Here is a 13729-nt window from a genome sequence, read left to right as displayed (position 1 = left end):
GCCAGGAAAATGAGATTACCAAAAGGATGCTGTCGGAATACACAGCAGGTCGGACTCATAAGAGGATGGAGCTTACTCTGAGAGCAGCACCTTTCAGATGCTCATGCAAATTTCTTCTGAGTAAATACATTCAAATAACACGGCAGCAAAGAAAGATCCTCTATGCCCATCTTCCCTCTAGTTGTTTTGACTCAAAGGTCTGTAGGGATCAATGGAGCATTTTACTGAAACCCCAGAGTGGGGTTGACATTCATAGACTTGGCTGTAGGTCAGATTATTTATATAAACCTTTTAATTAATTTAAACAGTTTTGATTCTTGCAAGAACACAAAAGATAACAGTCAAATACATCAATGCCAGATGAGAGAATCTTTTTAATAAAGATCTGAAACTCTGATTTTTGTTTGTAGAAAAATAAACGACTCAGCCCAGACTTTAGTGGTGCTTAAATAACATTAAGCCTGTTACAGATTTAAAAGCTAAGACCGGCAGATGCGGCTCCAGAACTGCTCAGTACACCTGCGGAGTTCACAGTCATCTCTTAAGGTGTAGCAGGTGTACCAGTCCTTGTGATTTTAAAGGATCAATGCCGCCATGCTCTGGCTTCCTTTCCGTCGGGAAGCTCTTGGGGTTTCTGTGCTTCCTCTGAGCATTGAGCCCTGGCTGACCTTGAGAGAAGGTTGCTGGTGCGTCAACTCCTGGGATTCTCAGTAACAATCTGGAAACCCTGAAAACTGCATTACTTTTACGGGTTTCTACTAATTTCAGTGGGCAAATGAAAAAATAAAAAGCACACATAACTTTTTGATTAGCTCATAAAAATAAATTACAAAACTATCTGTAAACAGCTCTATTTTACTCAATTTAGTTAGGATACATAATTTAAAGGCTTTGCATGAACACCCTGCTGTTTCGCCTAATAGTTTGAAATTAAAATGGGCAAACTTTTCCACTTCACTGAACACTGTTTGTATAAGAGCTTGAAATTGTTTAAACATAGACTTGATCTTTGTCCTTTAAGTCTTCAATTGTGAATAATTTAAAAAAAAACAATAAGAACTTCAGTGTTATGTGTATTATTACATCATATTGTTGACTTTAAACTATTACATTTTCATATGAGAAGCCAGTTTTCTTTTACAAAAAGGCCTGTTTTGTATTTTTATGGAGGAATCTTTTTTTGTTTTTTTCCCAACAAAGCATACAAAAGTCATGCAGGTGATGCCAAACAGTTTGGACAATTTGTCTAGACTTGAATCAGAGCAGATATTTGTTATTTTAGTAATCAAAAGGCTGACAATAAAAGTAATAGTATATGAAATCCATTTATGTAGATCCCTCGCAGAGGCCGGAAGCTTGTCATATCAGTTCACTGTCAAACAGAACTATGGTAATAGGGGCATTTCCCTCTCTTTATTTCTCTGCATTGCTTGAAATAAACATTTCCCTGCCCTTTTCTTTGAAAAATATACAAATTTCAGAATATACTAACACACAAATTCAAGTAGTTATGATTCTCATCATGATTTGTCCTCCAGAAACGTTTTAAAAATTAAGATTTTGAATAATGTCATTACAGAGAGGGCTAGATCAAGATACATATTTAAAATATACCACAAGTCTTTTTACGATTCATGCTCTCAAGACTTTTTCAAAATACTGAACGCCAGGTTTAAAAATATAATTTTAATTTAAATGAAACAAAATAAATGCAGGTGTTGTGTCGTCATTTCCTTGTTCATTTAATGTTAAGGCATTTGCACACAGGGTCATGCATATTTGGTATTATAAAAATAGCTAATATTAAGGAAATAATTTTCACTTCATTCTGAAGTCCATCCTGTTAAAACCAAATAACCTCATGACGACGGTCAGGCCGGAGAGTTCAAACCCCTGATCCTACATGCACTAAACTCCATAAGGCAGTTTGGTGTATAAAAATAACTGTATATTATTTGATAAAGAGTGTAAAATAAATACTCATTCAGTTAAAAATAGTGTTTTTGACATGTTCTTTTGGCATTTTCTGATGATGGGGGACATGTTTTAACAGAATTAAGCTCAAAATAGATTTTCTGAATATCAAATTATTGTGAATCAGAAGAAGATATTTTTATTTTGGCTACAAACGGCATATTAACAATTTTAAAACCACTAGGAACACTTTTACAATAGATCAAAAGATGATAGGAGTGGGACTTTAAAGGTTTGAAAATTATTTAGAGTTTTCATTCATTTTCTAAACCCGTTTTTGTCCCTTCAAGGGTCACAGGGCTGCTGGAGCCTATCCCAGCCGCAAAGTCAGGGTACACCCTGGACAGGTCACCAGTCTGACGCAGGGTCACAATCACGCACCCATACACACTCACATTCACACCTAGGGACAATGTAGAGTAGCCTATTAACCCATGAACCATGTTTTTGGACGGTGGGAGAAAGCCAAAGTCCCCTCTCTTTTCTTTATACTGCATTTTCTTGTTCTGCTGCCTTTAACTACTGTATTTGTCAGATGCATGTAAAAATAGAACAATGTGAAATCCTCTGAACAGAAGAAATGTAAGCCCCACTCCCCATCTCTGAGATGCAGACCAACTGGAACAAATAGACTTCATCTCTCTGCACATGTGGGGTCGTTCTGGACTTATTGTGTCTGGCTCCAACGACACATGTTGAGGGAATTCTTTGAGAGCCACATAGGTCGTACTCTGAAAGGACGTGAAGCATGAAGCAGGTTTGTTGTTTGTTTCCAAAAGACCTGATCTATAAACAGAGCCTGAATCTAATGTGGATTAGATTGCCAACTGGTGTAATACCACTTAATCCTTCAGGGATTAATAATTGTCCCATAGCTATAGGATCTTAAACATAGAAAGAGGACAAATAGTTTAGTAAAAAAATATTTTAAAAGGTTCAATTGTATGCCAATCTATCTGTTGTTGCACATTGCTGCCACTTGAGGGCAGCATCAGTGATTTGTGGAACATGAGGTGTGTATTGGTCTTGATTGTATTGGCTCATTGTTTTTGCCCTGTTGTGTGCAGAAAAACAAAGCTGAAGGTGCAGAAGCATTTCCGCTCTGCTGGATTAAAGGTTAAACTAATGAGGATTTTTCGGCACAGTTTCAGTCTCTGCTGTCCCACATTTAGCTCTTTCCTTTTGGCACTTCATACTGCTCAAACACCAACAGATGAAAATTCTCTTTCTGTGGTTATTAAGTCAAAACCCAATAACTGCTTCACTTTCACAGAAAACAGGACTCACACTTCCCAGAGAAGATGTGCACACACAATTTGACTCATTAGTGTGATTGGCCTCGCCAATCTTTCTCCATCCTTGATTTCCAAAGTAAACAACAGCCTTCCTTGTTTGTGCAGAAACAAAAAAATCATAGCAACATTGTCATTTGTTGGCATTGGCAGACAGTTTTTTATTGTTGATTTTTTTTTTTTGCCTTTTAGACTGAAAAAAGGATGTTAGAAATGTAAATGAAGGATTACTGAGGCGATCACATTCTCAGACAGTGGAAGCTCAGTGAGCATCAGCACAAGCCAGTTGCAAGACACAGCCAGGCTTTAATCTATGGAAGAAAAAAAATAAGTTCAGAGGAGGAGAGGGAAAACACATATGGATAGAAAGCCTAGAGAAAACAGACAGACATGATCACCAATGGACTTTTTTCCCCCAATAAATCAAATGGGTGTACAATCACAGATGTAAAAATGGGTGTTTGCTTGGCACCAAATGAAGTGCTAAGACACCTTTGAAAAGGATGCAAAGGGGAGTGATTTATTGGGTCAGCTCCACTGAGGTATGTGATGCCACATTCCTGACACGGCTCGACCACTGACGGACAGATTAGCAACAACTTCTGCCTGGGGATTTGCTCGTCTTTAAAGAGGATAACACTGTCTAAAAAGGTAGCTTGACCTTCAGAGTGAGCCCTGAACCCCTGTGGAGAAATGAGTTCTTTGTTTGCATTAATGGAATTAAAAATATGAAAAAGGGAAAGATGAAATCAGGTGTGGTTTGCTTGTATCGTATCAGTGCTCAGGGTGGAAATAAGACAGAAAAAGAGCTGCATGGAGGTAGAAGTGTGACATGCTTGGCATTCATCATGGCATTTTAACTGGAAAGCTGCCTTTGGGAGGCACCGCATCTGCCACACATGACAGAAAGTAGCAATAAAAGTCCGTGAAAGTGACATTCACTCCTCCTCGGGTGCAGTGGCCAAACCATGCATGATGCCAACGGGGGAAAGAAGGGAAGCTGCTGAGAAAGAGGAGGAGGGGGACTGACTGGAGAATCTCACCCTCTGTCACTGGCTGACGGTCCACAGGAAGAATGATAGGAAGGTGACTGGTCCATACTGGCTGAGTTAAATGGTCCAACGCTTCTTCTTTGAACAAAAGAAAGTGGGTTAGAAATGGGATGGGAAGTGACAAGTGTTCTGGGGGGTTGATGGACATCAGAGGATGAAGAATGAGAAAGGAGAACAGGAAGAGCTGAGGGAGATGAAAATAAAGAGCAACCAACCAATGGATTAAAAACGTCTGACCACAACACCACCTGCTAAGAGGGAAAGAACAACATTGTGCAGCAAAGAGGGTTACACTTGTGGGAACCAAACTGGAGCTTATTATCAGAACAGAAAAAGAAGAAAAAAACAATTTCATTAGTTTTTTGTTTTTTTTTGTCAGCAAATTTGCAGGATTTAAGGGGCAAGCTGCAGGACTGCAAACACTTGATCTCCAGGAATTTCAGCCCCTCCCCGATTGTTCAACCATCCATCAGTCAAGCCACCTTTCCTCCGGCGGTGAGCTAAGAATACCCATTGTTAGGTGACAAGGAGATGACACATCCCCAACGTAGTACTCAGCTCACCTGATTTCCTTATAGGAATTCCCATTTGGGAAATACAATGACTTACTAGTAGTATCTGGTCAATGACACACACAAATTACACAACTGCTGCAAGAGGCTAAAACCAGAAAACCAAATGAGCTCTAATCTAACCATCAGGTCAGGTGGATTGAGAGGTCCGTCCGAGTTTAGTTTAGACACATTTAGATCTTAAATTGCGAAAGACGACCGATGGAAAGGACAAGCAGCGGACTATAAATCATTTAACCAAAGAAAATATTGCAAATGCAAACTGTAACTGTTCTGATACAAACACGAACTTTCTTTAAAACAAAGGTGAAAAGCACAAACATGCAATGACTGGAACAATCTGAAGGGTGTTTGAAGAGATCTGGGTCTACAACTGAAAAAGATGCATGTTCTACAATAATAACTCCTGCAACCAACACAAAATTCTTCGGAATAACACAAAAATGCTTTAATTTATTGCTTTAGATTCATGTTTTAAGCTGAACATTTTGACAAATAAAAAATAGTTAAAACATCAAGATTTTATGAAAAAGGAGGAATTTAACAATTGTATTTACTTTGTGTGTTAATTTTTTAACACAATCCTTAACATTTCTGATTTACAAGTTCTAAAAAAAATTGTTAAGTTTTGTTTGTCAACAGTGAGCTGATTCTAACTTTGTTTCAAACATTTACTGTTAAACATACTTTTTGTGTGTCGGATCATATAAAACTTTGGGAAACATTTAAATGAGGTTATCTTTAAAGTGTGTGAAAAAGCACAGATGTGTTCTCTAAAAGAGTGCAAGAACTTATGTTATTTGACACTCATTTATAGCTTTTCACCTCTTGAGAATCTAACCTAAAAAAAGATGGCAGATAGAGCAGATCTGAGGTTAAAAAACCCCAGCTGTTCACATGTTGATCACAGCGTGTGAACTGTTAAGACCATCTCCATCACAAACAGTCAATTTTTAATTTGTGAACCAAGATAAAGGGAAAAAAGAACCCAGATTGTAGTAATCTAAGAAGAGGAATAGAAAAAACAAGCATAAATGTGTATCTGATCAATCATTCCCAGAAATGTATTAATCACTAATCTAGCCGACAGCATCTGGAAGTCCTGCAGCTGTGGGGCCTTTAATGACTGAGACACTGCTCTATCAGCAAAGTCTTTCATTCGGACGTTAAGATAATTAAATCTACCTGCTTAAAAAATAACCATCTTATTAAGATGATGGCACCAGAAGGGGGTTGGTGTGTGTGCTGCCAAACTGTTGCACAAGTGATCCCTATAATGAGTTTATTTATGCAGCTGGAGCATAATCTATCTTTGCCACCCTGTCAAGATGAACAATTTACCTCATCACCCATGCTGAGGCGCCTCTTCAAATTAATTAGGATTGTGAAAGTAGAGCATGTCAATCTTAACTGTGGATTTATTTGTTTCTTCCAGGATGTAAATAATCACATTCTCTTCTTTGTAATCCACTCTGAAGAGACTAAGTGACTAATTTGGTTTCACTGCTACACCCTAACAAACTGAAAAATAAACACTTAAAGTGAAATTTTTGAAGGCTGAAACGAAAATGCAGTCCTGTGAGTGTTAATATTTTATGAAGGTTCAACACAAAAAAGCCAGTTCACTGGCACTAAGTGGATGTCTCTGTCTTTCGCCTATTTCACATTACCAACAATATAAGAAGAATTTTTTTTTTCATTCGTCTTCGTTTTTATTTACTTTGTTTTGCATGCATTAAGTGAGTGGGAGGTGGTGTTTTTTTTCTTTCATCAGTCATTTGAATAAATCCTGAAAGCACTGACCTTTAAGCTGAACCTCTAAAAACGTATAAAAAGTGTGAGGGGGACAAAAGCCTCAAACTGCTTGTTGATTGCTGCATTTCAAACGAGCCTTGGGGCAAAAAAGCCACCAGTTCGATCTTTAAAACAGTATATTCACAAACTTTTTCTGTTTTTAAAAGCAAAAGCAGAAAAAATAAAGCATTGCGCGTTTCTTTGTGATTTGAAAATAAAAAAGCGGCATTAAACAGATACATGCATATGCGTCAGAATGGTATTTTCAATCATTTGAACAGGGCCGGAGCTACTGTATATGGGTGGGGCGGATTATTTTTGCACAAAAAAAATTATAATAATTAGAACAAGAAGCTTCCTTTAATGATTTCTTAATATTTGTCAATAATGATTCTATTAATATCTCAAAAATTGGGGTGGGGGGAAAATGTTTCCCTTCCATATCTCCGCCGCTGCATTTGACCGAAAGGAAAGTTCAGGTGTGGTGTTGAAAAGCCTCTTGGTGAACCTAAAGGGTTTTTTTTGTTGGATTTTTTTAAAAGGAATGTGTCACGTTAATCTTTTTTGTTGTTTTCTTTTAAATCTACAACTTTTGAGGAAGACGGATATTCTTTGTGTTGCCACAGTTCAATTTGGGTTCAGACATAACTTTATTTTTTAATCAACAGTTTAGTCAATCTCACATACTAGTGTGAGGTTTGGCTTAAAAAACATTGCTACAGGTCATGTTGTCATTTCAGTTAAAAAAACATTTTGATTAATATTTGTGCATCTACTTTAGAACGTTCCTCTTTTGTTGCTTTAGGTATTGTTCTGCATGACTGACATGACTTGCATGACTTCAAAACCATGCTCAGCCAAGGCTGTACTTCAGTGAGAAAGTCTTAACTTCAGATTCAGAATACTAAAACTGGATTCAACCCCGGGGTTGGGGGTCCTGGGCGCGCTGCGGGGGGGGGGGGGCTGTTTGACATCTGGGGGGCAGTCTACCAGCTGTCCCCAATTGCCTTGGGGGGGGGGGGGGGGGGGGGGGTTTAGCCTGCGTTGCGCCATGGGGGGAGCTACTTGGCAGTGGTCCCCCTCCGATGGTTGCCGTATGGAATGGGCCCCCCATCTCTCGGTTTTATTTGCACCTTAGACATGTAGGGCCCTTGGTAAGGGGGGTGCTTGGACATCACTGCCAGCAAGCAGCAGATGTCCTTTTAGCACCCTACCCGCCAATTTTTACTGCACCTTAGACATTTAGGGCCCCTTGGTGGGGAGGGGGATGGGACATCACTGTGAGTAATCAGGAGATGTCCTCTCAGTGCCCTACCCGCCAATTTTAACTGCACCCCTTCGTACACACACCCTTCCCCCCTCAAAATATGCATTCCAACATAAACACACACACATGCACACACACCCTGACTAACACACACGCACACACACACTCATTTCGCAAGAAAGGCGGGACCTTGGACCATCTGTCCCCTACCCCATCCCTGGTGGGGCGTGCGGGGCCCTTGGCAACGGCGGCCGTGTCCCCCGGATGCCGGGATCCCCCTCCCACGCAGGGAGGGGGATCCCTGAGCTCTCTGGCAAGGCCAGAAGCCGGGGTTCATATCACACCTGAGCCGGGGGTGTCTGTGTCCCTGTGGAGTGGGTTCTGGTCCTTGCCGCCGGGTGCTGGGCCAAACTTCCATCTGTGGCCAAGCCTGGTCGGGCCATGTCTACAACAACCCTTGTGGGCCCCCTTCTCCCTGGGGTGCCCCCCTCCGGGGCGGGGGCGGCTGGCCCCTGTCTTGCACCTTTCTGGACCAACCGTGGGCCTGGTGGATGGCTGCCTGGAGCGCGGAGCGGGTCTCCCTTGGGGGGTCCTGGCTCGTACCTGGGATTGGGCGGGGGGATGCCCAGAACCCCTGGGTGGTGATGGGGTGCTCGTCTGGGGCTGTGGGCACCCCTCTCGGCTGGGGCCTGGCGTTGGGCCCTCTTGGCGCTGCAGGGGGGCTGCTCTCCTGGTTGGGCTGGGGCGGCAATCTCTTTCCCCCCATGCCTCCCTGCTCTCTGGCTCTGGGGGCCTTGTGGCGGTCCTGCTGGCCCTGGCCTGGGTGGCGGACGTGGTCGCCCGGGGGGCGGTTGTTCTCTGCCTGCTGCCGCGTGGTGTTGGGGGCTTCTGGCTGCCGCGGCTGCTGCGGCGAGGGTCTTGGTGTGGGGATGGCTGGTCACTCCCCCTCCTTCTTTTCAAATTCCATCATCCATTTTAGAAGAACATAAACACTCAACTGAGCACAGGTGTTAGCTCACCTTTGCACTAATAGTTTGCGTGATTGAATGAAATATCTCACACTAGTTGGCTTAAAGGCATTAGTATGCATGTGTGAATAATATCTGTATTGTGTACATGTTGACATGTGGACATTTTTGCAGCTAACAGGTGTGTCTATAATATTTGAGTGTGTGTGAGGACAGCCCCCGCCCCATTGAGATTTGTATTCTATTTGAACCTTAAGGCCCGTACACACCGGGACGAATATTCGCCAGGCGTTATTCGCCAGCGTTTTTCGCCACGTTTTTTGTGTTCACACTCAGGCGATTTTCGCTGACGATGAGCCGAGCGAACATGCAATTTCATTCCCTGACATTACATGGCGCTTAATGTAAACAGAAATACTCCTGTACACAAGGTGGCGCTGCGCAACTTTACGCTTCTTAAAGTCGCTTTTCACTCAGAAGAAGAGAGTAAGTATTTACGCGCTTGTCAGAATAATACAAAGAAAACATGAATATTTCAAGCACCAGTAGCTCCAACTGGTGCTTGGTTCGGGGATATTTTAGAATGTCCGTCATTATTTCTTCGTGGCTGTGTAGACGCTACTTGGCGTCTATCTTCTTCGCTGGTATGTGTGCTCAGCAAGGCAGTTCTGTGTTTGAGCGCCCCCAAGTTGTGTTTTACTGTAACTTCAGAAGCTCCAGACACGTGTGCAAAAGCGCCATTCTCATTGGTCGAATATATTTTGACACTTTGACGCGTGGCGTTTTTTCGCGTCGGTGTGCACACTCTCATTGGTGCCCTTTGCTTAGTCACGAGGCATTAAACATCGGCGAAAATCGCCGGCGAAATTCGTCCTGGTGTGAACGGGCCTTTACCGTAATGTTAAACATCCAGTAGCTTGTTGCTTTATGCTGCTTCATGGTTTCACCCCCTCCCCCCTCCTATGATCGCCCTCCTATCCCCCCCTCTCTAACATCCCTCTCTCTTCTTCCCTCCTTTCCTTTCCATCCGGTCCAACACAAAAGATTTTCAAAAACAGTTAAAAGGAATAAAGTTTGGCCTCAATTACAAAAGGGTTTTCTTCAGACATACCTCTGGTTTGTCAGAAGATTAACCCCTGTTGTTAAAGTAAAATATGTCCAACACAAAAGGCCTTCAGCTCTCATCTGTCTGCCCAGCTGTTGGACAGGACAAGTTAGAAAAAAATAAAAAAAATAAAACTGGATTCTGTGGTGTGGAGGTGGTTTAAATCAGCAAAGAAGGTCACCACTACCCTACACAGTCTATTCTGCTACTAGTAGGGGGGTCAGATATTAATCTCTGCAAAACATATATAGCCTAAAAAATACACAGTAGGGCAACTTGGTTAAATGGCTAGTTTCATCTCAGTGGGATGATATCTGTCAGATTATTCTGTCTGAATGGTTGGCAGAAACGTCTATTCTCAGAGAAAAAAGGAGGCTGAACCTTTTTTTACTGCATATTAAAACAAAGAGGAGATGTCTGGCAAGGCAAAGAGGAGCCAACTAGCTTTGAAATGCAGCATGAGTCATTTGAAACATCCTGTAAAAGATTTCAGTGACCCCCCCCCCCCCCCCGCTCTTATTTTTAATTACACAGTATCCTATTCTTGTCTCAGGGCATGAATTCACAGGTATTCTTAGGCTGCCTGGATGACAGTCAACATACAGATAAATGAGGAGCTTTAATGCTTTTCAACACCCACAGTCAACCAACATTCAAAACAGTCTCCCACCTCAAAAAAGCCCAGTTTAAAACAGCACCAAGTCAGGCTAAATCATGTCAGATCAGTAATCGGGACGACACGGGAAGGTTGGAGGATGCACTCTCAGGATCAATCAACATAGCCAGCTCTCACTTTAATTAAAGCTGAGTCAGCCCTTACTTTGCACCTCCTTCCCTGTGATTACAGCAACTCAATACTGTCAAGTAAGGGCAAAGCAGCGTCAGTTCCAGCTGCTGCTTTACTGTTTTGGAAAAGTGCCATGGAGACTGTGACCACAATACGGTTGATATACCCTGCTGTTGCTAAGGCCGGCGTTCTCCTTTACTTGGTTTGTTTTTTCAAGAATATTTATGTCAGCTGCCATGAAGCCTGTTCGGTATGAGGAACACTTATAGCCAAACCCCTTTTATTATGTTGGATACTTCCCTTACAAGAAAAAAAAATGGTTATCAGAGTGTACACCTTTTTAGGAAAAAAAACTCACCTTGATTGCAGGTCTTTCCGGTGAAGCCGGGGTGGCACTTGCACTTATTTGGTCCAACACAGTCTCCATGTTTACAGGCAGGCTGACACACCGCTGTTCAGGGAGGGGTCAAAGATTAGGAGAGAGGTTTGTACCAGATCTGGAACACAGAGCTCTTAATCCCACATAATTGTTGTAATTTTGCAGCATCATGACTCCTTCACACAGGAAATATGCAATGCTATCATGACTGAGAAATCTGTCACTGGAAATTCTACCATTATAAAAAAGGAATATTTTCTTCACTGCAGCATAAAAAATTGTTAAAGTAGTCCAAAGGTCACAAAACACCCCAAAACTTTGACCTCTAGTTAACATTTCTCTGGATCTTGACAAGGCAGTTTTATTTGTACTGCAGCTTTGAATCAGAAATGCACCACAGGAGATAGGAAAAGCACCAACAGCAATTAAGCAATGCCCAAAGAAAAATGAAACATAAAATTTAGAGAAAGTAAAATGTTAAAGGGTTGAAGAGAGGGTTGCAGCAGTAAAGGTGTGCATGCTAAAGAATAACACCAGCAAAAAGGTTAAATAAAAAAGGTAAGTTTGGATTTAAAAATAGATAAAGCTTAGCTCCCTTGGGAAGTAGAGTCTCCCCCTTCAACTTCTATTGGTTGATTCCTACAGATGTCATAGGTTTAGTAGGTTTACCAGCAAAAAATCTGACAGGTATTAAAATCCTGTTTTCTTCATTTTCTTGTCTATTTTTTCTCATGACGGAGGATATATATGAAGAAAATAAAGATTAAAACTGCCTTTTTGAGTATTTCTTTATTCAAATTGTTGTGAAATGCAAAAAGCCTGTAGGCGTGACATAGAATCTACAATCGGCAAGCCACAAGCTCCCTGTTCCTCTCCATTCTGATGCATCCACTTGCAGACAATTACATCCATGTACGTGTTTGTTTTCCTGTCTTATCTGGCATCTGTCTGTAAACTATACGGCTGGACAGCTCCAATTTGCTCACCATTTTTTTTTTTTTAACTTGTCCTGTCCAACAGCTAGGCAGACAGATGAGAGCTGAGGGCCTCTTGTGTTGGACATATTTTACTTTAACAAGAGGGGTTATTAATCTTCAGACAAACCAAAGGTATGTCTGAATAAACCCCTTTTGTAATTGAGGCCAAACTTTATTAATTTCAATCATGTTTGAAAATCTTTGGTGTTGGACCGGACGGAAAAGGAAAGAGGGGAAGAAGAGAGAGGGACGTTAGAGAGAGGGGGGGGGGTAGGAGGGTGATAATAGGAGGGGAAGGGGGGTAAGACCATGAAGCAGCATAAAGCAACACCATTTTTGCTGCACCGGTAATGTTATGTTGGGGTTGTGAGGTGCTGCAAGTTAGCGGAAGGGGCAGGTCAACATTTCCACCCACAAGGCAGAGGCACATTTTTTTAATTACCTGCTGCCGCTCTGCGGAAACTAGATCCTAGAAAAAGGACATCGTTTTTTTTATTTTGCCAAAAAACAACATAATCATGATAGCCACGCTTTTGTTTTAGATCAAAAGATGATTGGAATGAGACTTAAAGATTTACAAACTAACAGTTGCCTTTTAAATCAGTTCTAAAGGTAAATGAAAGCCAGTGAGAGGACTTCTGAGCTGTTGTGATGTGACTAATTCCAGTTTAAACTGTCAGCAAAGTTCCAAATGAGCAGTCAGTTAATCTATATAGAAAGACCAGTGTCAAGAATTAACGATCCAGCTTACCGGTACATTCGACTCAGCTTATGTTTTTTCTTAACATGAAAACTCTTGACTTTTACTGTTTGATCCAGAAAATGGGGTGAAAAAATAGAGCAAGAGCAGAGTATTGACATTTACACAGGGTTCCACGACCAGAGGGGGAATATTTTCCTTTCAGACAGAAACTGAAACAATTAAAACACCAAAAAACAAGAGCTTATAATTAGTTTGTCAGTAAAAAGCTGCCCTGCAGATCTTACACGGTGCGTAAATAGCAATAATTGGAGCCTGAACAAAGATGAAGTCGTACAGCTCCACTGACTCACTTTCCGTCTCAGTAAGCTGGAGGCCCTTCCATTCTATCTGGATGAGCTCCCTGCAGTTTGCTGCATGGCACGTCTGAAAAGTGGGGCTGATTTTTATTTAAAGCTTCATTAATTATGTCATAGTTGAAACAAAAAAGCTATTAGATGATTTAATTACTGCTTTGGTCATTACGGCAGTGCATAATGATGTGTTTGAATGTAGATTTTAATGATGTTGTAATGGTGATTCCCTATTTATCACAAAAAGGCATCAATTCAGACTAATGTTAAATGGATGTTTGGTTTCCTCTCTTCATAGGTGAGACCTTTAGCGTTAAAGCTAAGATGCAAATCTTCAAAAAGAAAAAAACAAACTGACTTATCTTAAAACAAACTCTATTGGCATGTAAAACCAATTGTATGGTTGGTGGTTTTAAAGTAAATCATCTGATGTATGCAGAGGATTTTGTTGTTTTTTAGCAACAGCAGCTCCGGATTGCAACAACTTTAAAATATCTGTAGTGAATTTG

At 41.3% G+C, this 13729-nt stretch overlaps 1 protein-coding gene across 5 annotated transcripts in view; it reads right to left on the bottom strand.

Moving 5' to 3' along the window:
- The window catches only part of npnt (nephronectin), a 56425-nt gene that overhangs the window by 22307 nt on the left and 20389 nt on the right, over window positions 1-13729 (bottom strand). For 2 of the 5 annotated variants that reach the window (XM_023957373.1, XM_023957380.1), the window contains 2 exons: window positions 11170-11262; window positions 4310-4396 (listed from right to left, as the gene is read on the bottom strand). In XM_023957373.1, coding sequence (XP_023813141.1) covers window positions 4310-4396; window positions 11170-11262 — 180 coding nt within the window. The remainder of the gene's footprint in view (window positions 1-4309; window positions 4397-11169; window positions 11263-13729) is intronic. The other 3 variants (XM_023957381.1, XM_023957382.1, XM_023957375.1) reach the window with 2 other exon arrangements.

The sequence above is a fragment of the Oryzias latipes genome, chromosome 1, assembly GCF_002234675.1.
Source record: "Oryzias latipes chromosome 1, ASM223467v1".
Lineage (NCBI taxonomy): Eukaryota > Metazoa > Chordata > Actinopteri > Beloniformes > Adrianichthyidae > Oryzias > Oryzias latipes.
This window is presented reverse-complemented; position numbering and strand designations above follow the sequence as displayed.